This window comes from Aedes aegypti, chromosome 1, assembly GCF_002204515.2.
Source record: "Aedes aegypti strain LVP_AGWG chromosome 1, AaegL5.0 Primary Assembly, whole genome shotgun sequence".
In the NCBI taxonomy this organism is placed as follows: Eukaryota; Metazoa; Arthropoda; class Insecta; order Diptera; family Culicidae; genus Aedes; species Aedes aegypti.
In genome coordinates, this window is record NC_035107.1 from 172,704,603 (window position 1) to 172,731,048 (window position 26,446).

At 37.7% G+C, this 26,446-nt stretch overlaps 2 protein-coding genes across 5 annotated transcripts in view; one reads left to right on the top strand and one right to left on the bottom strand.

Moving 5' to 3' along the window:
- Positions 1-26,446, top strand: part of LOC5569388 — a 356,577-nt gene that overhangs the window by 313,605 nt on the left and 16,526 nt on the right. For all 3 annotated transcript variants that reach the window (XM_021853571.1, XM_021853574.1, XM_001658408.2), the window contains one exon: positions 19,242-19,443. In XM_021853571.1, the coding sequence (XP_021709263.1) occupies positions 19,242-19,443 (202 nt within the window). The remainder of the gene's footprint in view (positions 1-19,241; positions 19,444-26,446) is intronic.
- Positions 1-26,446, bottom strand: part of LOC5569385 (autophagy-related protein 16-1) — a 372,239-nt gene that overhangs the window by 237,116 nt on the left and 108,677 nt on the right. The window lies entirely within an intron of this gene.

The following is a 26,446-nucleotide window of genomic DNA, read 5'->3' on the forward strand; positions in this document are numbered from 1 at the left end:
GATCGAGGAGGCAATATAGAACATAAATATCAATTCAGCTTTGGCTTGACTTGATCTTTCTGAACTACAGTCAACTACCATTACTCGATATTGGGTATGTCGAAATCGAGTTAGAGAACCATAGTAAAAGTTGGGTTTCATGGCTACCTCGATGGCCCATTTCGCATTTGCACCTGAGACGAGACTCGCGAAGACGGTCTTCTTTTTCTGTGATTGCTGAGTTTTTTTCTTATTCCACTTTGTGTTTATATCAATTATGCGCATGCTGTTCAAATCCTCACATTTAACTTCTCAGCAAAAAATGATTGAGTTTGCATCACATCGAATCATAGATAGCCGTTTGAGTGAAATTTCATGCCAGCAAACGTAGCAGACATTAGAAATAATTAATCTTCTGCTTAGATTTATCAGCAACTTTGGAAAAAACTGCTCCGCCGACTGAGGTTTTTAATAACAGTTTACTTTGAACACAATACTTTTCACTTTTTCAGCCATAAAAACGGTGGGCTGCATTTGACGTTTCGTGAGAGGGGAAACTGGGCTGCATATGACGTTGATATTTTTCCTCTTCGAGAATCTCTCTCAGATTTGCACTAGTTGTGTGCTCTATAACTCGATCGATATTTCGGGGCAAATGTGCTACATATTTGATATACTAAAATTGTTAGAGTTGAATTATGCAACTGTAAACGACATCAACAAAAGCATAATGGGGGAAGAGCACCAATTTTCCAGCTAGCACTAATTTTCGACCCATTCATACGATTTTGACCTACCTGTGGTCTACCTGTATGGAAATACGAAAATTGGTACAGATTTCTTGCAGGTCAAAAATTGGTCCTTTTTCCTGCTAAACCAAAATGAGGCACCCGTAGTGATTTCTGACGTGTAGAAGGGGCTGGCATTTTTGCTCACTAAGTGATTTTTAAACTGGCTTACCCAGCGTGGCTAGCCACGCTCTAACAAAATTTGAAAGTGGAAAGCTGTGCATAATCTATCAAAGGTTAATAATGTTTTATGTTTAACAGCAAAATAACTACATGGACTAATACATTTCTCTGTTCATAACTGTGAAACTGCTCAGAAAATAATAAGCTGTGAAGCATACTCCGTCCCAGTAGAGGTGTAACGTTAAAAGAAGATAATAATGATAAATTTTATCAACATGACCCGACATCGACACGCATGATTCTAATGGCCTTAATGCTGTTGTAATGCTCTAATCTGGAATAATTACAGCCATAATGCTGTTGTAGTGTTTCTTCAGCCGTGAAACATTTCGAAAATACCAGAACATTCTATGAATTAGAGAGAATAACATTCTCGAATATTCAACTGAATAGTTGTTGCAGTGTTCCATAATTTATTGTTGTTGATATAGCTTTCAAAATCACAGTTGTAATGATGCTTGGAAACATCGACTCATAGAACAGGAATGCTTTAAAGAGCTGTTGTGGGGGACCATCATAGTAATAATGAAATTTTGTTTTTAGTATATTTCTAGTTTCCCTGTACATATGTATGTATGTATGTATGTATGTAGGTAACCACCATCCTAGCTTGAGTCTTGCTCTGCATGCGGTTCCACTTTACAGTAAAGACAACCTTCATTATCAAACAGAATTCAACATACTATTGTTTGAAGGGCCAAAAGGGGGTGTGGCGGACCCGTAAGTAAAGGCACTTACGCGAAACCCGCGGGAAATAGAGAATCTCCTTCCAATAATATGATCTAACAGAAAGTATAATGAAATTTGCAATATCTGTCAAGTTATCCACGGGATGGTTTGTTATAAGAAGGGCGCGTCAAATCCATTACAACTGTTGGGATAGAAGAACCCATCTACAAGGATGTTACGGTTACTTCAACCCTTGACTCCGGCTGACACTCCACACCATTGTCCAGCTGTAACTTCAATGATGCCCTGATGCACCCTACCAATATCACCCATGATATATGATTCAATTAAATGATTATTATGTAATAAAATTAAATATAGTAATCAAAAATATTTAAAATATATAATAAATCATGCAAAACTCGATGATTTGACCTAGAATTGTTACATGAAAGATGATTGATATTAAATACATAATAACAGATTGTTCCAACTAGCCTGAAAAAAAAATACAATGACAATATTTATACTAAATGTTTACGACGGCTTCCTGCAATAATATATTGTTGATATATCCTGAAAAAAAATGAATTAAAAACATCGTTGTCAGGTCCTTTTCGAAGATCATAGGAAATGTTTCAGGAAACCTGTAATCAATTTTTGAATTAATGGTTAAAATTAGCAACTTAGCCAATGACTGTCATTTTCACAATATCACAAAATCACAATATCAAAGGAACAAATTTATGTATTTCCAATACATATATGATCACTTCTGTAAGGAAGCAATATTATTTTGTTGATAGTATTTTATAAACTATTATTTAAGAACTTTTTTCAAAATGCTCGGAAAATCACGATATTTTTACCGCCAATATTTTATTCTTATTTTTGAACTGTTATTACAACTTGTAAGTATTTATTCACCTCCAAACAAGTATTAGACCAAGTTTTCCACACAAGAATGTTTTTAAAAAAGATATCGAGCTATGGAGAGAAATTTACCTCTCGCGTGACATCAACTATTGGAGATATCGAGTTATAGAAATATCGAGTTACAGAGAGCATGATGTATGGAAATTTGAAGGGACCGAAAAATCCATCGAGTTCTAGAGTATATCGAGTTGTGGAGAGTCGACTGTAATTATGATGTGCCATCGAACTATAAAATTAATAAAGTGTGAACTCGATTTTGGCAGCCCATTTTTGTTTATACTGTATACTCCCAATTCCCAATATATTGCAAACGAGATAAATATAATGAAAAATACTAAAATGGGAATCATGGTTATATGTATATGGTTGATAAAGATGTTCACAATTATTTAATTTGATTTTGAGCTCTTTTAGTACACTCCAAAATAAGACGATATTCATTTGGTAGAGACGAACGGTAAACTGAAAGATGAAGAGCATTGATTAAGTTAGTATCTCTGATATTTATACTCCATGCTGCTCCTGAAAGTTTAACCAATAAAATGACATAAAGTTACTTACTAACTTACATGCCCAAAAAACAATAATTAAATAAAATGATTATTATGGCTGCGTTTTTTAAAATAAATTATTTGTACCTAAACGTGATTTAATACGTTATATAATATGGATAAAACAATATATTAATATGACATTTTGAATACAAATACGCATACATATAAATCAGTTAATTTGACAACATTTAAACACTGCGACCATGTGCGCTAAGATGAAATAACTCTACAGTAGTTCTACTGAAATAATAATTCTTTAGATTTTGTAAAGCAAAATAATCATTTGATTGGTTTTATGAAGAAAACGACAGCCTTATTACTAAAGAAGGTAAATAAAAACGTCAATGAAACAGTTTGTTGTTTTTTTATAACAACCTAATTTTAAGAACTGTTAGAATTTTTTAGGCGTGCCAAATAATGTCATGAAGCCATCTCGTGGCAAATAGCAGGGATTTTACAAGCTAACCAAAGAGTTTTTTTTAACCGTTTGATTTTCACCGTTTGAACTTTTTGCAATACAAAAGCTCCATAATTTAATTTATGATGGTGGTGGAATTCAATATTGAATATTACATTGTGTCCACTAAAACCACTTATTCTTTAAACTTTTCGACATGTAGTGAAATATTAATCACAAATATCATGAAACCATCCAATCGAATATTAAATATTATTGGAATAGGATATTTAGCTATCATCGATATTTTGTCTAGGTGAAGTTGTAGAAAACCCCGTTCGTTGCCAACACCACGGCTGCCACACTCACACTCACACACAGTGATTTTTTTTCATTTCTTCGCCAAGCTTTTTTTTCGGATAACTTTTTGGCTTCGTTTCACTTCAGTATCACTTTTATTTCCCTAAATGAGTATAAAACTAATAGTTCTACATAAAACTTTAAAACTGTCCTAGACCACGAGATGAATATCATTTATCAAGGGAAATATCTCATTTAAACTGCGTAATTTCGCTACAATCAATGCACGCCAAACGAGCTTTAATCGAAGACATGTGAACGCAACAAAAGCACAAGCCGAACTGCGTATTTCTAGTTTCCCTGTAGATAAAATAAAAAAAATCGATTTGACGGACAATAATCTGATCCATGTGTATATTACTATTCCACATGTCAAACTCGTGTTTAGATGTTGGAACTGCTGAAACCCCTTTTGAATCACATATTTAATTCGAACCCAATCCAAGTTTGACCGAACTATAATTTGCTTGAAGTTGGTTTATTTTCGATTTGATCACCGGACAACACGTTTAATTGAAGTCACTCAAAATTGAGAACGATTCAAACAAAATGGAGTGCTTCAACCAACACATTATGTGTGTAATATCAACACATTTTGAAAAACTGCTCTAATGTTGATATCTTTTGCTTTGCAATATAAAGATTCTCAATGTAACATGATTTTTTTTTTAAATAAACACAAAACTGATTTTGCAGCATGAGTGAAAATTACACATAGATATATTGGTAAAAAGGGCCTTCCTTAGCCGAGTGGTTAGAGTCCGCTACAAAGCTACAAAGTCATGCTGAAGGTTTCTGGATTCTATTCTCGATCAGTCCAGGATCTTTTCGTAATGGAAATTTCCTTGACTTCCCTTGGCATAAAGTACCACCGTACCTGCCACACGATATACGAATGCTAAAATGGCAACTTAGACAAAGAAAGCTCTCAGTTAATAACTGTGGAAATGCTAGTAAGAATTCTGAGCTGAGAGCAGGCTCTGTCCCAGTGAGGACGTGATGCCAATTTTGTTTAACTTTATTTAAGGAGAAGTTCCCAAAAATGAATACGACAACGATGAAAAATTCTAGAACATTCTACGAATGAGGAAGAAACATGGTCCATAAAACTCTAGAATATTCTTTCAAATAACTGTTGTCACTACAAATTCTAAAATTGCTGTTGTAGCGCTCAGTGAAACTTTTCGGTGAAATATTTCAAAGCGTTACTAACAGACAGACAACTCTGGGATTTTATATATAGGTATATATTTAACACTTACATTTTTTTGCGTGTTATGTACTTTTTACTTATTCACATCAAATTCGTACAGAGTGCTTCGTGAAGCCCAAGCAGGACAGTTCAGTTTTGCGTCGTCCGAAAAATTTGGCTCACGGTTTCGCGCATGTTTTCGTCGCCGGAGTTTTTTTTTTTTCCTGTTTTCAAGCGTCTTGCTGGGTAGTGCTTCGTGAAGCCCAAGCAGGACAGTTCGGTTTTGCGTCGTCCGATAGATTTGGCTCACGGTTTCGCGCATGTTTTCGTCGCCGGAGATTTTTTTTTTTCCTGTTTTCAAGCGTCTTGCTGGGTAGTGCTTCGTGAAGCCCAAGCAGGACAGTTCGGTTTTGCGTCGTCCGATAGATTTGGCTCACGTTTTCGCGCATGTTTTCGTCGCCGGAGATTTTTTTTTTTCCTGTTTTCAAGCGTCTTGCTGGGTAGTGCTTCGTGAAGCCCAAGCAGGACAGTTCGGTTTTGCGTCGTCCGATAGATTTGGCTCACGGTTTCGCGCATGTTTTCGTCGCCGGAGATTTTTTTTTTTCCTGTTTTCAAGCGTCTTGCTGGGTAGTGCTTCGTGAAGCCCAAGCAGGACAGTTCAGTTTTGCGTCGTCCGAAAAATTTGGCTCACGGTTTCGCGCATGTTTTCGTCGCCGGAGATTTTTTTTTTCCTGTTTTCAAGCGTCTTGCTGGGTAGTGCTTCGTAAAGCCCAAGCAGGACAGTTCAGTTTTGCGTCGTCCGATAAATTTGGCTCACGGTTTCGCGCATGTTTTCGTCGCCGGAGATTTTTTTTTCCTGTTTTCAAGCGTCTTGCTGGGTAGTGCTTCGTGAAGCCCAAGCAGGACAGTTCGGTTTTGCGTCGTCCGATAAATTTGGCTCACGGTTTCGCGCATGTTTTCGTCGCCGGAGATTTTTTTTTTTTTCCTGTTTTCAAGCGTCTTGCTGGGTAGTGCTTCGTGAAGCCCAAGCAGGACAGTTCAGTTTTGCGTCGTCCGATAGATTTGGCTCACGGTTTCGCGCATGTTTTCGTCGCCGGAGATTTTATTTTTTTTTTTTTTTTTTTTTTCCTGTTTTCAAGCGTCTTGCTGGGTAGTGCTTCGTGAAGCCCAAGCAGGACAGTTCGGTTTTGCGTCGTCCGATAGATTTGGCTCACGTTTTCGCGCATGTTTTCGTCGCCGGAGATTTTTTTTTTTTTTCCTGTTTTCAAGCGTCTTGCTGGGTAGTGCTTCGTGAAGCCCAAGCAGGACAGTTCGGTTTTGCGTCGTCCGATAGATTTGGCTCACGGTTTCGCGCGTGTTTTCGGCTCCTAAGATTTTTTTTTTTTCTGTTTTGGAGCGTCTTGCTGGGTAGGTATTTGGAAGGCACAAGCAAGACGGTTTGTTTTCGGGACGCCAAGAAGTTTTGCTGTCAGTATCAGTTTTGTGTTCAGTCGAGGATGGATTACCAACTGGTGAGTTCGTTTCATTCTTGTGATAACACATATTTTCTTGAAAGCGTAACTTTTAAGTAATTTTAAAACAAACTTTGTATGGTTCGTCACTATAAGTGTCGGCATTATGTTTTTTCTTATACAATTTCAATATACATATATTTGTCTCTTTTATACGTTATTAAAAATTATCTTTTGAATTGTTCGACATTGTGAATGTTGACGTATTTTTTAAAACTTGTACCATATCGAGACAAAATGCACAGTAATACTCATATGTAATTTTCAAACAAACTATGTATAGTTCGTCACTACAAGTGTCGGCATTATTCCTGTTTCATATAATTTAAAATATATACATGTAATTTTCAGTTTTCGTCATTAATAAAAACATCTTTTGAATAGAGTAGTGTTTGATCCTTCGACCTTGACACTTGCTCCTGCTGGGGCGGGTGATGAGGGCAGGATCAAACATGTCGCGCGTCGGTATATTTAACACTTACATTTTTTTGCGTGTTATGTACTTTTTACTTATTCACATCAAATTCGTACAGAGTGCTTCGTGAAGCCCAAGCAGGACAGTTCAGTTTTGCGTCGTCCGAAAAATTTGGCTCACGGTTTCGCGCATGTTTTCGTCGCCGGAGTTTTTTTTTTTCCTGTTTTCAAGCGTCTTGCTGGGTAGTGCTTCGTGAAGCCCAAGCAGGACAGTTCGGTTTTGCGTCGTCCGATAGATTTGGCTCACGGTTTCGCGCATGTTTTCGTCGCCGGAGATTTTTTTTTTTCCTGTTTTCAAGCGTCTTGCTGGGTAGTGCTTCGTGAAGCCCAAGCAGGACAGTTCGGTTTTGCGTCGTCCGATAGATTTGGCTCACGTTTTCGCGCATGTTTTCGTCGCCGGAGATTTTTTTTTTTTTCCTGTTTTCAAGCGTCTTGCTGGGTAGTGCTTCGTGAAGCCCAAGCAGGACAGTTCGGTTTTGCGTCGTCCGATAGATTTGGCTCACGGTTTCGCGCATGTTTTCGTCGCCGGAGATTTTTTTTTTCCTGTTTTCAAGCGTCTTGCTGGGTAGTGCTTCGTGAAGCCCAAGCAGGACAGTTCAGTTTTGCGTCGTCCGAAAAATTTGGCTCACGGTTTCGCGCATGTTTTCGTCGCCGGAGATTTTTTTTTTCCTGTTTTCAAGCGTCTTGCTGGGTAGTGCTTCGTAAAGCCCAAGCAGGACAGTTCAGTTTTGCGTCGTCCGATAAATTTGGCTCACGGTTTCGCGCATGTTTTCGTCGCCGGAGATTTTTTTTTCCTGTTTTCAAGCGTCTTGCTGGGTAGTGCTTCGTGAAGCCCAAGCAGGACAGTTCGGTTTTGCGTCGTCCGATAAATTTGGCTCACGGTTTCGCGCATGTTTTCGTCGCCGGAGATTTTTTTTTTTCCTGTTTTCAAGCGTCTTGCTGGGTAGTGCTTCGTGAAGCCCAAGCAGGACAGTTCAGTTTTGCGTCGTCCGATAGATTTGGCTCACGGTTTCGCGCATGTTTTCGTCGCCGGAGATTTTATTTTTTTTTTTTTTTCCTGTTTTCAAGCGTCTTGCTGGGTAGTGCTTCGTGAAGCCCAAGCAGGACAGTTCGGTTTTGCGTCGTCCGATAGATTTGGCTCACGTTTTCGCGCATGTTTTCGTCGCCGGAGATTTTTTTTTTTTTTTTCCTGTTTTCAAGCGTCTTGCTGGGTAGTGCTTCGTGAAGCCCAAGCAGGACAGTTCGGTTTTGCGTCGTCCGATAGATTTGGCTCACGGTTTCGCGCGTGTTTTCGGCTCCTAAGATTTTTTTTTTTTCTGTTTTGGAGCGTCTTGCTGGGTAGGTATTTGGAAGGCACAAGCAAGACGGTTTGTTTTCGGGACGCCAAGAAGTTTTGCTGTCAGTATCAGTTTTGTGTTCAGTCGAGGATGGATTACCAACTGGTGAGTTCGTTTCATTCTTGTGATAACACATATTTTCTTGAAAGCGTAACTTTTAAGTAATTTTAAAACAAACTTTGTATGGTTCGTCACTATAAGTGTCGGCATTATGTTTTTTCTTATACAATTTCAATATACATATATTTGTCTCTTTTATACGTTATTAAAAATTATCTTTTGAATTGTTCGACATTGTGAATGTTGACGTATTTTTTAAAACTTGTACCATATCGAGACAAAATGCACAGTAATACTCATATGTAATTTTCAAACAAACTATGTATAGTTCGTCACTACAAGTGTCGGCATTATTCCTGTTTCATATAATTTAAAATATATACATGTAATTTTCAGTTTTCGTCATTAATAAAAACATCTTTTGAATAGAGTAGTGTTTGATCCTTCGACCTTGACACTTGCTCCTGCTGGGGCGGGTGATGAGGGCAGGATCAAACATGTCGCGCGTCGGTAGTGAAGCGGTGAAAAAGTGATCGGTTCGTTAGTAGTGTTTGATCCTTCCACCTTGACACTGGCTCCTGCGGGAGCAGGTGATGAGGGCAGGATCAAATATGTCGCGCGTCGGTAGTGAAGCGGTGAAAAAGTGATCGGTTCGTAAGTAGTGTTCGATCCTTCGATCTTGACGCTTGCTCCTGCGGGGGCGGGCGATGGGGGCAGGATCAAACTTGTCGCGCGTCGTTCGCTCAGAGAAATGAAAAAGCGCCGCGGATCGCTAGTAGTATTTGATCTATTGATCGCGTCGCTTGCTCTTGCGTGGGCGAGTGACGAACACTTGTTCGGCGTTTAATGCGATTATCGAATTATTTCGCGAATCCGGTTAGGCGTGATTATAGCATGGCTCGCATCACCAAACATTGGTGACTCCCAGATCTTTACCTTATCCCACTAACCCAATATCCTCTCCATGACAACCGTGGAGATGCAGAGGTGATCTCGGTCTCTAGTAACAACGGTAGTCACACTAACATTCCTTCCATTCCCCGATGACCGTAAGGACGTGGCCGGCGCCGTTATTGACTTTTAAATTTGAGCTCTCGATTTGTGCACATTGAAGAATGGTAAGCTAATCCCAAGCCCCATTCATTAATTCCCTGTGCAACTTCGATTGTTCTGGTCAATCACGGAGTAGCAACTACGAATTGTACGGTCATCTATGCTTATGCTTATGCTTATGCTTATTCACATCAAATTCGTACAGTTATTTGGTGCTTATATTGTGTAATACTATACATATCCGCCGTTACCATTGTTAATACATTTATGATACGGATTGGAGACAAAAATAACAAGTTCAGTTAGTCGAATTGACTAGTAAAAAGTACCGCATGTGTTAAACCTTGTTATAAAACATCCCCTTATGACGGTAAACCTTAAAATGTATGTTTATTTACCCATTAGCCTCTGCTTTGTAAGTAATATAAAAAGAAAAACAAATCCTTTCACTTGGACCTTTATGTTCATTTGGTGGTAGTCTTTCCCAGTATGGGTGGCACACTTGCCCATCGTGCTGTAAAACACAGTATTTTGGACAATTTTACTGTTTATTATTTCGATAAATTATAGCAATTTCTGACAACTTTTGTTCGAGCACTTTTATCAATTAAAACTTTAGAAAAATTGTGGGATGGAAGGGAAAGAACTTATTCTTCTTATTTTTTCTGGCCTAACGTTCCAATTAGGACAGAGCCTGATCCTCAGTTATTAACTAAGAGTTTTCTATGTCCTGGGGAATCTAGAATTTTTTTAACCTGAATGAATCTTCGGCCGGTTTCGAACCCACGACCATTACTTTGGTCTTGCTAAATAGCTGCACCCTCCACAGCTATCTAGGCCTCTAAGGCGTTAAGTTGATTTTACCCAAATATTAATCAGCTAATGGGTGTGCCAAACGTGTAAATTCATACCTCATTGAATTTCTCTATCAATTCCTATACCTTTTCTAGCAACAGAAAAGTAAACTTTTGCTGTCTATACCTACTTCGCGTTCGGTTTTTGTATGCCACAGGAATCTTCAACATTTTTTTTTAGTTTTTACGCGATCGCACTAAGCAATGGGTGCGCGCGCAGCTCACTAGAAGGGAACACATGGGTTTTCGGTGCCACTACTACCTGCAGTGAGTTGAAAAAAGTTACGTGAAAATCGAATACACTGAATCGAGTGTCCATTATTTATGTACCCCTTTCAACATCCTAATGATTTATCGATGTCGTATATGTGAAATGAACTTCCCCTTGTAACGGATTGAACTAAATGATCAGAAAGGGAGTTGTATTTCGGTCATTAGTAAGCTTGCATGTTGCTGGAATCACTTTCATTGATAAATGCGTGTAGTTTAGTAATACAGTCATCGCCTAAATAATTATACTTATAAATCATCATTATTTTAATTGTTTTGGGCTTTTTCGCTATTAGTTAATGATATTTTGTTTTCGTTTTCAATGCCAAAATCAACGTTTTCGATAATTTATAAAATTATCTTGGGGCTAGGGTCCATTTGTGAGATTGTACTTTCCAAATTTTCTATTTCTGAATTCAAAATAACTTTCTTTAATTTCTTTATGCAGATTTACCGCAATTTCATACCAGGATCGCGAGTACGTCGAAATTTCCTTCTACTCACGTTATTAAAACGAACCAAGATCGTCGCCTGAATTTATTTTCACACTTTGGTTTTGCCATTCCCCTTGCCGCAACAATAAAATTCGTTAAACTGAGCAATGTCAATATCGGTGTATGTTCTATTTGCATTCTTATCAGCTCTTCGATAATTTGAAGTGAAACTAGAGCATTGCTTCATTGGAAAATAGAAAAGTAACAGGAACATGAATCAAAGTCAGCATGCGTAACCAGTTGGCTTAAAACTACAGTCAGGTCTCCTATTAGATGCTGCCACCCACTTTACGCTCACCGCATTTTCTCAGCTATCATCCAATTGATTCTGGCACTCGACTTTTATTTCGGGTTTTTTTGTCCCTAAACCAGACGAAGTAGAGATGGGTTTTGTCGTAACAGATAGAAAAGCCAAGTGGGCAGTTTTGAAAGTATATTTACCAAACTGTGTTGCAAACAAGGCTGCACATATACAGATTTTTCTGTATTACACAGATTTTTTATGCAAACACAGATTCAATTTGTATGGAACACAGATTTTCTATCAACAATTTTTGAACGGACACAGATTTATTTGTATGAGACACAAATTGTTTAACAAGGTGGATACAGATTTTCTTTCAAATAATCTGGAAGCTCTGATTTCAACCGAAATACCAAAAGTTCCAAAAATTTTGGTTTCAAGAACAAAGTTTATGTTTCTACGCTTATGAATTTAGACAGCAACTAGTAATAGCGTATATTTACGATATACGTAGGCTCCAGGCTTCAGTAGTAACTAAAACCTGTTCGTTATCAAGTAACTGTTAAAAATTGAACAGCTCGCTATCTTTACCATTCAAAGAACGAACATCGCAATTAAAAAAATTTCAAAAATTATTTGAATTCATTCGTGAAAAAGTGATTTAATCACAATTTTGTTAGTAAATCTCATGTCAAATTGCTTCAGGAATAGTAACGATTTTGAAAATTGCATAATGTCCTGATAAGAAATCAAAATCAGCGGCTGACATGTTACCATAAGTTGAATTCTTTCAAACTGATGGAGATAGAATACACAGCGTGACTTGCTAAAGTTTTGAGTATTGATTGCAGACTAACTAATTTTGTGTTTGACTCGATAACTATTGTTGTTTTTAGAAACTTTACTCGACTTTTTTTCAGCCATTTTGTTTTTCTAACTGGCAAATGTGGATTTCAAACCAGCATTTTCAAAAACTAATTAAAATTTAGACACGTTTATGCGGCATTATTTGAAATTATACACTTGTCATCAAATAAAACAAGACATCCACGCGATTCCATTGAAGCTCAAAATTGTCAAATTGCCAATATTGATAATGTTACGAAGAAAATAGCTAAATAATACAGATACGGGTTTAAATGAATTAATTGATCAATATGCATTGATGATGTCATCTTCAGACAAACGATGAAATTTAAAAATCTATAAGCACTTTAATTTGCAGCACAAAGACAAATAAACAGCTACATCGAAATCCACTTCTAATCTTCGCATTCTCAACATTTTATCAAAGAAAATGCCATCATTACGACATTCTTCAGTGCGGGAAAGTGGAATTGCATCTACCGCAATCAGTAGATTAATTGGTGAAAACACCACCATTAATGAATCATCAGAAACGCTCTTTGCGACAATGTAAGGAGCTCGCTGCATGTCCGGAAAAATTCTCCCTTCTCATGTCCATTTGTTGGTGTCTGCTATAGTGATCATCAAAGCAGCTACCACTCTCCACGGAATACCATATTGGTGAGAACACTGCTCAGTTGACTGCGGGTAAAAACCTAGTTCCCACTGGGTGACCATGGATGATTGGATGCATGAATTCTCCTTTCACATTCATTGGGGGTTCGTCAATCATCAATAAATTTTATCAAAAAATAAATTTAGTTCAATAATTAGTTTTCAATTTTAGACTCATCAGTTGATTTGCTGACCACCATAAAACTTAGAGCAGAGTGAACTACCTACTCAAAATATTCTGAAGGTGAACAATTTCTACCGACGACTACTGTCTATGTCAAACGTCCAAGATGGCGAGCTAGGAAAATAGTAGCGCTCGGAGATCTTGGGAAAACACGATTTTATCATTATCTTTGTGTCTCTCCCGCGGTTGGAATTTTAGCTAGCTCTCCACTTTTGGACGAGATGTGCGCAGACGGCGGAATGTCGGTTTGGTCTCGCCGTCATTTCGTCTTCGTCGTCGTGAGAGTCACACAAGAGCAAACAGGGCCATTCAGAATGCTGTACCTCCTCCGAGCGCATTCCCCTCACAAATCCCTAGCGGGGCAGTTGCCGAGCGAAATCCCAACGGATACAACTTCTTCGTGGAGAGCATTAACCCTCGTGTGACATTCAACGTTACACTCAGCCCACTAAACATAGACGAACTTAGCGCAGGAAACTGCTGCAAAGCTGAATTGAAATGTTATTCCTATTTTACTGTCATGTATCTCGATCGCCTCAATAGGAGCTCACGGAAGATTCTTTGTCGTTAAATTTTCAAACTCGTGATACAAAAGCAGATGTATATAAATAAAAATTGGAGTAGCTCCTTTCACACTCACTATGCCACCCCTCGTCTTGGACAAACTGGTCGTGATTGTGCATATATAGCGAACTCCCATCAGTTTTCAATTGACCGCGAATGGAGCACTACATTCACCACCTCCACCATTTAGCAAACGATGAATGATGAGAAGATTCGCAATTTGGTACTCCATTCGTGATTCACCACTGCATGTCCCACGCGCAAGAACTTTTTTTATAATGTTTGTTTTCGCTGCACTTTTTGCCAATGACGCGACAAAGGCTTTACGCGAAACGCTCTAGTTTCAAATTATTCCACTGCACAAAGTTCACTAACTGATTTATGACAAGGTGGGAATTACTTTCAATACCCATTTACAGTATGGCAGTAAGATCTACCTGTTGTTAACATTGTACAGCATGAATTATTAATTTCCTGGCACTCGCCATCAAGCCTTGGTATTGCAGCGACAGTATTTACATTACCACCAGAGAGGCCGGGCTAAATCGTGGACCCCTCCAGGGCTGCAAATAATCATCATCACGACATGACCGCAGCCGCCTAGATCTACGGAACCGCATTTCTTCCTCTGTTGTTGGTTGCACTAAATCAAACAGCAATAACAGCAAATGGCTATTTCTACCGATTGATAGTCCGGCCAATTGGTTATGACTTTCACGTTCTACCTTCACGGTAAACATAACCAACACAATTTCCTCTAGGAATAAATATTGTGTGGGAGTTTCTTGGCGATATCTCAATTATTTCCAGCGAGATGCCGATCGGTAATCAACACTGTACGCCGTAGTCCACGGTACACGGAATACCCCATTATATGCAGAGAAGATACATCGCACTGCCGGAGGTGTCGATTCGAAGCCATCGATTGATTTATTGAAACTTGAAAAATAACTTCATTATAGTATATTTCCGTTCCAAAGAACAGCCATACAGGCGTTGTTGGACGTTGAAGAGTAGTAGAGCACTCGAAAAAATACATTAAATTCAAATTCGTAAAAATCATGAACTAGTTTTTTTTTATTTCTTTCTTGTTTAAAAAACAAGTTCTTTCATATGCTTTAGTGATGGGATATTGCCCATAAAGTCTTTTTGTTTGAGTTTAACCCGTAGGCTAAGAGGCCAAGATGAATAGTTTCAAATTGTTCGTATTTGAGCATAGGTCAATCAGGTACAGTGAAGCTCTATGGATCATAAGATGCATATGCTGTAAATCATGCCCGTTTATTTTTTATTTTTTGGTGATTCTGGTATTACGATAATTATTTTGTGAACCCTAAAGCAATTCTGAGAATCCGATAGCCATTCTGGACTTTCTGTAAGCATTTTGGGATTCCCGTTGGAATCTATGGGACTGTAGTTATAAAATTTTTAGAATCCTGTAGGAATCTTTGTGATACTGATCAGAACCTTTGGAATTTTGTTAAGAATCTTTTTGATTTCGGTATAATCATTCACGATTCCCATACAGGTTTCAAATTCCATGCAAAGACCCCAAAATCGTTAAACACAGTGATGACGACAATGACGGAAAACCAACTTTAATTGACAGTTCTGGGGTAAACGTAGGGGAATTAGGTTAAAATGCGCCACCGGGTTAAAACGCACCACCGCAATATCTCAAAGATAAAAGGTATTCTAGTCAAGTCCGACCATTTCATGCGATTTCTTAATCAATTTTATCGGAAAACCAATTTCCACAGAAAAAAATATAAAATTCAAAAACGGTGTTGGCAACTATGTGAGTAACTGACGTGGGGTGAAATGCGCCACTACCAATGGTTGATCAGAAATAGGGCTGTGCACGATGAGGATTTTCTGGTATAGGCAATATCATATGGATCCAATATCGAAATCGGCGGTATATCGGATTTGATATCATCGATATCGAACCGATATTCGATAATTTTCAAAAGAGATATTACAAAGCAAAACCGACAATTGGGTCTCAATGTTTTGATAAAATTCTGGACAAACATTTCAAAAGGGCACATCGACATTGGTAAACAATGGCTTTGCAAGACGCTGTGGGGCTCAATTCAACTCGATCACACTCACCAATACCACTATCAGGAAGAGCTAACACTAATCTTCTTGACAGTGGTGTTAGTTTACGTGGGCGGGCTAAAATGGGCTCAACAGCAACGTTTCCGAAAAAAGGCTCAAGACCTCTTGAGCCCTTTCAAATGTTTGTCCAGAATTGTCATTTTATTAAATAACACGACAGAGCGTATCCTTGTTACTACTTTGGCAAATTTTCTCGCTCAAATAACAGCTTTATCATAATAAATCTTCGAGCTGTTTAGTAGAATACCTATAAGTAGATGAAAAAACCGAATTTAGTACTATACCATTTAATTCCACTAGAGTTTGTATCCTTTGACAGAAACGCGGCCTTACAGTTGAGGTCGAAATACGCGTATCTGTCAAAGGATACAAACTCTAGTGGAATTAAATGGTATAGTACTAAATTCGTTTTTTTCAGCTTTATCATATTTAAACTTTAAATTTTGAAATTTGTTCAAATACTACAACCTTGACACTTTTGATCATGTTTGACGTTCACTTCGCCGACAAATTTCCACTGGATTTTTGCTTTTCAAAAATATGACATTTCAGGAGAAACACGGAAAACAAAATACATCCAAAATTTGAGTTTAAACCAAGGGGTGTGACAAAATCTCAAAAACCAGAAAAAAATTTTTGGGGCTAAACCAACGTAAAACACAAAATTAAATAAACATATGTTTGTGGCCTAAACTTAAGCGATCGGTACTCAAATTGAAACAGGGCTTTAGGACCCTCTATTCGACACCAACAATTGCATAATGGAATCCATTACTTGAATTTTGGAATAATATTATGCCATACCCAGCAAGCATTCAAAATTTCATTGAATCAGCTTCGTTTATGTAATTGAACTAATCAATGTTCCTCTGAATCTCTGACTTTTTATCGGACTAATTATTGTATTATCGATATAGGATAATATCGGGCCTAGAAATATCGTATTGATCAAATTGACCCGATAATATCGCTATTTGCGCAGCCCTACAACCCTCGGTGAAATTCAAATTATGCTGCAAAAACCTACACTCAAACGAGACATAGAATGCATTAGAATTTGGAAAATAGCTGGATTTTGTCACAACAAAATCATTTTAAACTAGGGTGGGGCATAATGCCCCAGCTGTTTTAAAAATTGTTGATTTTGGTTCCATTTGTTTTTAATAGAATTTCTTAGAAAAGATTACCTCAATCCAATGACGATTTTTACTAATTGCGAGCTTATTTATGCAACTTTTTTGTATACCTAATCAGAATAACGTTTTTGACGAAATTATTTTTGAGTACATTTAATTGTTGGTGTCAGTCGAAATAAGGCCCTAAAGCTCTGTTCCAGTTTTAGTAGAGTAGATATATTGGATGGTTTGAATAAAAAACGGTTTACTTGACAGATGATGGCCAGCTTCAATGAATTTTAAGGTGAAACATCTCGGAATCCAAAGATGGCGGTCACAATGGCCGAGTTGTGGCCCTACTCGAGTTTTCAAAGGAACTAAACTGGAGAAATAGTAGACAAACGTTCCTGATCTTTTTATTTTAAGTTTTCTACTTGTGTACAAAGTCAAAATAAAAAGTTCACTGTTGCATAGGTTGTAGCTTGAAATCTTGAATCCTGGTGGGGATCTTAAGTGTATATACATTCTTGAGATTCCAGTAAGAGTATTATGATTTTAGTGAAATTACGGTATTATTTCAAAATCGCATTGTTCGGACATTACACTCTAAAACAAAGTTACACAAAATCGAGTTCTTGTGGGCCAACACACTATGTGTGTGTTATTTTTTTACAAATAGATTTTGTGCTGATTTCTGCTTAATTTTCTAAAACTTCACGTCGCACAAAGATACTTAGTATTGCGGAGCTTCTTTGTGTGTCATATAATTTACACAAAAAAAGCAGAAGAAATCATACCAGGAGAACATTTTAGCATGACCCATAACGCGGGTAGAACACCTTTTCGTGGTGCGTTATGGGGTAAAGATCTACCAGTGAACCCTAGTCCTGACTGCTTCAAACGAAGAGAACAGGATATTATAGTAATCAAAGGAACATTTTTAGTCCTTGTTACATTTTTAAACCTTGTTGAAAGTGACAAGTCTCGGTTTTCCTAGTGGCCGAGAATGATTTTGAGACAAGGAAAAAAATGAGTCGAATACAACAATTTGTTTTCTAATCTTTTATTTATTTAGTTCTCTAGTTTGAAGCAGTAAGGACTAGGATTCTGATGCATGGTCAATATCGGTGTAATTTCTTGGCTTTATCAAGGGATCCGATTTTGACTGATAAAGGGGCGCGCCTGTGGAGAGTGTACCCACCACATTCTTCAAAGGGTCTAAATAGCGGAACCTTTTAATTAGAATCCATTCCTACGATCAAGTTAGGAATTACAACTGTAAGAAAACCGAATACTTTATCACTTCTCAATAGTGATAAAGTAACACGACATGCACTAAACGAAGGACCTGGGATATACTACAATAGATCAAGTATTGGTCGCAGTGGTTTATGTTCCGAACAGAAAAAAAAAACATTTTAGCATGTGTTAAAATTACACACCTGATGCTTTGATCTAGAAGAGCTCGATTTTGAATGACTCGTACTAAATTTTGTGTAACGTTGTTTAAACGTGTATGGGATTTCTAAACATGTTCAATTCCTAGAATTGAAAATCATCTTAGTAACTGAGATTTGTGATTGGAAATTAGATATATTGGTATTTTTTATTCTAGTAGACCCTATTGATTTCTGGTGGATATCTTCTAGTCCTTGATATTTTAGGATTTCAGTGATAACCTAGTTATTCCGCTGAGAATCGTTGAAATTTATTGAGAGTCCGCTCTGGAACCTCACCAAAATCCCAAAACTTCATATTAATATTTCAAAGGTGCACAAACCAGATAAATCCTGCCGGTATCACATAAAAATCTCAAACAGTCAACGAAATCCCAAAAAATGTCATAAAAATTTAAAAAATGGCATTACAATTTCTAAGCATCCACCAAAATCTCAAACATCGCCAACGAAATTCAAAATATTATGGTAGGAACCACAAAGATTCTCACAGAACCAAAAAAAAAACAGTCCCATATCTTCTCACTGAAATTGACAAGATCCATGGTATGCAGAATGTTTGTAGCTATTTCCGGAATTCTTAAGAAAAACTCAGAATGCATATCGGAATCTTAGAATGCTTAAAGAAATTTCGAAAATCCAACAAAACTCCGAAATTTCAAAATGTTTATAAAAAATTCGGAAATCCTAGCGAAATCTCAATATACCGACAAATATTACAAAATAACTATAATAATGCCAAAAGTTCCACGGAAATTCATATATTCTCATTAGAGTCTCAAATTTTTCTCTGGCATCTCAGAATATTGTTGGGTTTTCTTAGCTTTTAACCTCGCTTCAGTCAACTGTTAAATCTGCTAAATAAACTGCAACCATTTGGAAATTAATATTATTAAAACAATACTTTCTTATTTTTTGCAGGTGCTTTGACCAAGTCCCAATTCCCGGTTTTCACCATCTACGCTCAGAAGTCTTGCCTGAAGCTGCGTCCATGTGAACGAGCCTGGTGCATCGACAGGGTGCAAGGATATAAGCTCAATGGCCACGTTAAGCGTACCGCCCAGGTTGTCTCCCGCCGCGACTGTCTCGAGATGTGTTTGGGTGAAAACGAATTCACATGCCGGTAAGTATGAATCATAGTTACTATCCAGTTTAACCCTTCCAATCACCAATCGCTAGAATGTGGACCGACAGATATGTAATAAATCGTTGCGGTTAGATATCACTATCAGGGCTGATGTAACGAGAGAGTGTCGTGAGACTTTTACATAGATGCTTCCCTCACTGTCATCGGATGGCGAGACAATGACAGAGATTTTTTTACAAATTCTCTTTCATTTTCCGCCGCTACGGCTTGTGACGGAATCATAAACTTGATAATTTTTAGCTCATTATCTGTTATGATTGTTATTCATATCGCTGGAATCATGAAAGGATATCCACTTAACTTATCAAACAAATTTACTTTACGAAAATCTCCAAAATTAGTTAGACGTTTTAATAGCAAAACAACATTAAAATTTCTCTCGTGAGATCTCCGTCATTGCGACGTTACGAACTGAGCACATGAAATATAGCTTCATTTAGTGACAGTTAGAAGGCTATAGCAAAAGTTTTGAAAATCATGTCAGATAATTTCTATTAAGTTGTTGTGATTCACGAACCAGAATAATAATTGACATATCCAAGCGAAATTACTGGCGATAACTTTACAAGAAAAATCCGCTCAATAATTTACTGGTAAGATTTTAACATCTTAAAGCCAGAGAACCATTAATATTCGTTTCGGTGACGGAAGATCCATTAAAGTTTTTTTTAATGAGCATGATAAACCCATGAATATGTTTGAAGCTATGGTAGCAAATCATATTCGCTAGTTTTAAAATAAACAACTATTAGGATTAAATTATCGTTATTATTGTCTTAATTATAGTGGCTTTCCGCCTTTGACGAATTCGCCACTAAAAACAAATTTAAGCTGTTATATAAATTAAATAGCTTTCTCCGTTTTAATGATATAAAATCTGAGATGTTTTCCGTTAAGTTTACCACCTTTCACGACCAGCCTATTGTGACATTGACTCCTTCCGATTACACTGTTGACCCCAAGCAATATTATGTTGTCTGCTGCTTTGTTGCAATACTCCACGTTCTGTCGCCCGTGAAGGCGCTGAATGTATATTAAAACCAATGAGTGAGCAAATGTGAGTCTTTCTTAGTTCAGCTGGTAAACGTGCAACTTTAAAGTGAGCCCATATTGAAAGCGGCTGGATGAGAATCCTGGCTCAATTGAGAATCTTTCGGATGGGAACTTTTCTCGACTTCAAAGTTCTCTGTTAATAGCTGTGCGAGAGATCGTAGTACACTAAGCCAAGAAGCAGGCTTTGTCTCAGATGGAAAATTGTCACGAAAAAGATCAAGTAGAAGACTGAATGAGCAAATAATGACAATAATCAATATTCCAATGGTTTGTCTTTTCCCATGACGGTTGCCGCCATCTAAACCGCAAATAGCGTTGTGGTATCAACGACAACGAAATGATGCAGAACGTTCCGATGGTTTGATTTGAAATTTGATTCTCTGGCGATTGGGTTCGATAGATCAAACAGATTTCAAGGATTAGCCTTAGAAATGAAATTCACACGTGCTCAAGGTCGACCAAGAGAACAGAAGCTGAGTCAAATCTTCAAGTCATGCTTTCAACTATTAACTAAATACCCAAATCGACACATAATTGGAATCGATTGTATCACATAATAGTATGAATTCAAAGTAGCCAGAACCGTGAAAGTGAATTGAGTGACTGGCAATTCTGAAATATAATATTGCGCATTGCGTTCATCACTGAACTATCGCAATGGTTCATATGACCATGCGAATAAAAGTGCGCGTTTGCATCAAATCGAGTCGGTGCATTCATAGAACACATTCTTTGAAAATCGAAGAACGAAACATCGCATAGGATCTAATATTTTAGGTTTTCTGCGCCAGGTTCGCTTTGTTTCGCTAACGAGCGTGTATTGTTCTGTTCTTTGTTCATCCCTTTAATTTCGTTTTATTATGATTATCTTACAGTAGCTACAATAATCAATACAAAATTATACTTTTTTTGAACCTAAGACACAGATCAAAGTTTCATTCTTAACATCTCCGACTTTTAATGGCCTATAAAGAGTGTCAGTAATTGTTGTGCACCTTAACACCCATGTCATAATCTCATCCTAGTTTGTGGTGATGTGTAGTCTAAGAGCTATTTAAAGTAGAGCGTTTCCAGAAAGTTCTTCTTGCGGCAATCAACATTAAACGCACAGGAAGTTCTTTTCTAGATGCAGTCACATTGATCGTTTAGAATCTTCGTGATCTCACTTTCGCCACGGTGTGTACCAAAAGCAGCAGCTGTCAATGAAATTGATGGCATAATCTCGGTTGAGGGCTTATAACGCCAAGGGTACTTTGTCGGTCATTTATAATGATGATTAAACTAGAACCTTGAGATAAAGATTGTTAGGGCCAACAGCCGGGTCACCTTTCTCCGAGCGTAAACTAACTTAAGGCCATTTTTTCATGAATTAAGTCTGGATTACTCTGCAATTGCCCAATAAACGTGCACGTTTCCATCGCATTTCCAGCGAAAGATATCAATCCGCAAACACACACTGTTAGATTTTTTTTATCCTACGGATAAAGTGCACAGTTGCAAAGCCACACTTTGTTTCAACCATCAATATGCACCTCCGTTCACGAGAAAATAAGGTTGTTGCAGGGTAGTTGATGATGATGGTGATTGGCAGAAGAATTACTCGCTGCGAATTCTTGGCCGGGTTCCACCGATCACGTCACGAAACCCCAGCACTCTCTATTGATTGGTTATTAATACGACGAGCCCTTTGGAAAAGAAATGAAGCCTTCAACATCGTCAGCCAGCTAAGAGATCTATTCATGAAGTGTTACAATAATTGCACCAGGCCCGCTGCACTCTAAGTGAGAAACCCATTGAAGACCTTGATGGGTTTACGTCTTATAATTATCTTCGTAGTATTATGGTAATGTAATGACCGCATCTCCTCGCCAAGGATAATCCATAAGGGCTGAATGATGACGATGACAATGACAATGACGATCACGACGGCGGTAGCGACAAAGTCATAATATTTATTCCTTTTGATTTTACCGCCATCTTCGTGGCCCGCTATCCCCGTCCTGAGGAACCAATTACGTTTCCAGAGCTTTTCTTTATTCAAGTGCATTGCATCACTAGAGATCTAAAAAATATAAAGTCATCTGAACATTTTAGATACAGAAGTAGTAAAAACCAATGAATAATAATGGAGATGTTTTTAACAGCTCTCTCTGATCTGCCACCTTCATCTCTGATGAGTAATGCTTTGTAGTAGAACTTAAAAAAGACTATCTTGTGGCTACCCTGCCAGCCTAGCTGATCGAGTAAAAAGGCGGTAATTAAAAATTATGAACCATACTCATTTACAATATCACGATGATAAAAGACAAGAAGTGGTGATCACTTCCTTTCCAAGTTGAAGCTTAACATCTGTAACATAAGAGCAGTGGCGCCTGCAGCTACCATCACTACCAGGTCGTATGCCTACTGTACGAGGCGACCACTTGTAGGTTAAAAGATAAATTGCATGGACCTGAATCGTCAAATAAAAGCCTGTTTTTTTTTTGTTAATATGGTTGCAGAGATCAAGTATGACAAGAGGACAACTTATTGTCGATTCTCCATTCCATTGGTGATAGGAATTCGATGCATGTTATGAACCCTAGTAAGAAAACTGAAAAGTCAAAACTCCCTTTCCGTATGAAATACCTTTAGGGCAATCGACGTAGGAACTCCTGGAGTAATTCTTGCATCCCTCAACAAAAAAACTCTGGAATAAACTTTCGAGGACTTTCTCGGAAGAAATCTTTGAAAGATTTCTTAGAGCAACAACTGGAGAAATCGTTGGAAGAGTTTGTGGAAAATCTCCGGGTTAGTAACTTCGCAGTGATTAAGGATTTTCTAGAGCATATTATGGAGCAATTTCTATAATAATCCTTTGAAATATCGCTGGAGGAATTTCTGGACGGATTCCTGAAAGAGTCCTTCATCAAATCTTTCCTGAAAGAGTCCTTCAACAAATCTTTCAGGAATCCGTCCAGAAATTCCTCCAGCGATTTTTCAAAGGATTATTATAGAAATTGCTCCATAATATGCTCTAGAAAATCCTTAATCCATAAATCTAGAGGAATTTATGGAGTGATTCCTGGAGCAGTATTTGGAACTATTCCTGAAAAAAATCTGGTAAAATCACTCGAAGGATTGCTGCAACTTTTTCTCGCGGAACTGGAGCAAAAAGTCAGGAATAACCTGTGGTAGAAAAACTAATGAAGTAACTTTAGAGACCATTTTGCTTGAAAAAACAAATTAGAAAACCATCAAATTAAAATAGAGAATTTTTAAATATTCTCGTAACTGCCACGATAAACGAATGAATAATAAAATGAAAAATGTGACAAAGAAAGCCCTCAGTAAATAACTGTGAAAGTGCTTAACACTGACAACTTAACTGAAAAACTACTCCTGTGTTACTTATTGAACAGTAGTTGAAGTTTTGCATAACCCTCTCTTTCCCATGATAGCTCCATTGATTTTCGAAGAACTTGCGACAAACCGAATCAGTATACAGTAGCTAGAAGAATATGATTCCATACTCCATACTCGGATCAATCAAAGCGTCAACTATCTGTCCAAATAGTTGATAAACAATGAATTCACTATTGAAAAATAACCATTTTTTGCAACTGGTTTTGAAAAATTAACATTGTTGTTCAGGCACTTTATATAAAAATGTTTTTAGCGTTAAAAAAGTCGAACAAAGTCGTTGGCAAGAAATGGTTCGAGATGCTCAAAAATAAACCCAATTGGTTCATGTTCATCCGTCATAAAAATATTGCATAATCTTTCGCGGAATTTTTCATGCATTGAAATGTGACATCTTTGTTTCAAAGATCATTACAGTCAGGTTTCCTGTTAGACGTTGTCAACCACTTTACGCCTACAGCAATTTATGAGCAGTTTCTAATGCAATGTAGAAGATTTTTCGTTCGATGCTAACACATAACCACAACTTGGTTCATTGAGATCTACTGTACGAAGGAGAAAGGGTGGTGGACTGCAAAATACTTAAGTTTTACATGACGTGCTAAATAGTTGTTCTCTTAGTGTATTTGTTTATGTTTTAACATCATTTTAGTCGAAGATGAATTCGAAAAATCATGTGTCGACACATTTTGCTTGTCATTATCGATCGTGTACAAGAAGTTTTTAAGAGTTCCTCGATTTATTTAAGTCTTTTCTTCATCAACATTACATTTTTTTCCTCCCGGATCACTGCACCCATCCAATTCACTCGTACCTGAATGTAAACGACTCTTTTATAGCAACTGCATGACTTCTGGAAAATGTCGTCAAGACTCCCCCAGAAGTACAAAAAAGCACTTTCCTTGTCCAGCCATCTAACCGCAAACACGAAAAACGAAATTTCCTTTGAAAATAAAAGTAAATCTTTCCAATGAACATGTTGGGGAGCAGTTTGTGGTCCTCCTTGCGCTCTGGCGCTACCTTCCTTTCCATCCGAGAATATCCCAGAACTAGTAAACCAGACTAGAAAGTCAAAGAAGGAGACGAAATAGAACAAAGAACCACATCCGGACTTCACGTTGCTAAACGACAACGAATATGTAACATGCAGTGAATTTATTGTTATGATTACAACCCAAACAACTCAACCGTTTGCATTAACAACATCGGATATTGCAACCATCAATGAGGAGCACTGTCCGACCGCCAGCTTCCCTCCTTTCGTCTTTACCGACAATGACGCGAACGACAAACCAAGCCATTGGACGAACAGAACGGTGTTTAAAGTTGTTCCGTAATGGATCTACATGCGCGCGGATTGTGTCGTTCTGGTCTCCTTCGAGTTCACGAATAGCCAACCTCGAGAACATACGGCAGCACATTACAGCACTCTGAATAGAACTGCCGCGTACCACATTCGTGTTCTTTTTCTTGGCATTACGTCCCCATTGGTTCAGAGCCTGCTTCTGAGCTTAGTGTTGTGCCAATTTGTCATTTCCGCATTTGTATATTATGTAGCAGGTACGATGATCTTGCTCAAGAAAGTCAAAGAAATTTTCATTAGGAAAAGGTCCTGGATCAACCGGGAATCGAACCCAGACACCTTCAACATGGGTTTGCTTTGTAGCCGCGGACGTTATTACTAGGTTAAGGAAGGCCCCACATCCGTACCGTAGTCTATTCAAACTCACTGTAATGCAGTGTCAGTGTTTACCGAAAAGAACATTTATGTAGTGCGCACGTGAATGGTGAACATCGCGGAAAGGTGGTTTGCGCCTTTTTTTTCTTAGAAAATGTCACTTGGTCAATGGTAGAGGATTTGCTTTGGACATTTGTTTTGTGTAAAAATTCAGATTTTGAAATAAATTGTATGTTTCTATAATTTTATCAGAAATGTCTTGATTTTATCACGTATTTGTTGAATTTATGAGGGTATCCAGTAAATTCCAACAGAATTGTAACAAATTTTGTTACAAAGTTAACACTTTTTCTAACAAAATATTTCATAGTTTTGGCTCGTTAATGATTAAACCACATATTTTTCCAAACTAATGCGCACAAATGTAGGGTAGAAGCACCGGTTTTAGCCATACGTCAGTTGTAGCCATAGGGGATTATACACCGTTTTACAAAGCCAATCAGCATGAAACCTTTTGTGTTCAGTAGATCACATTCACATGATAGAGCTACATTCATTTACTCGTCCAAATTGATTCAAAACATAAGAAAAAGAATTCATTTTCCTTATAATTTTAACCCCCATACACCTAATTTGGCCAGGGCACTCCTAATTTGGCCACTCTCATTAGAAATCAATGCAATTGGCCAATTAAGGAACCGAAGTTAAATCTCTGGCCGAAACTGGTTCCGTTGGCCTATATTGACCAACGGGATTTTCAAAGCGAAAAAATGGAAATATCTCAGCTTTGATATTTTGCACACATAATGTGGATTGAAAGCTTGCATTTGACTTATTTGTTATATA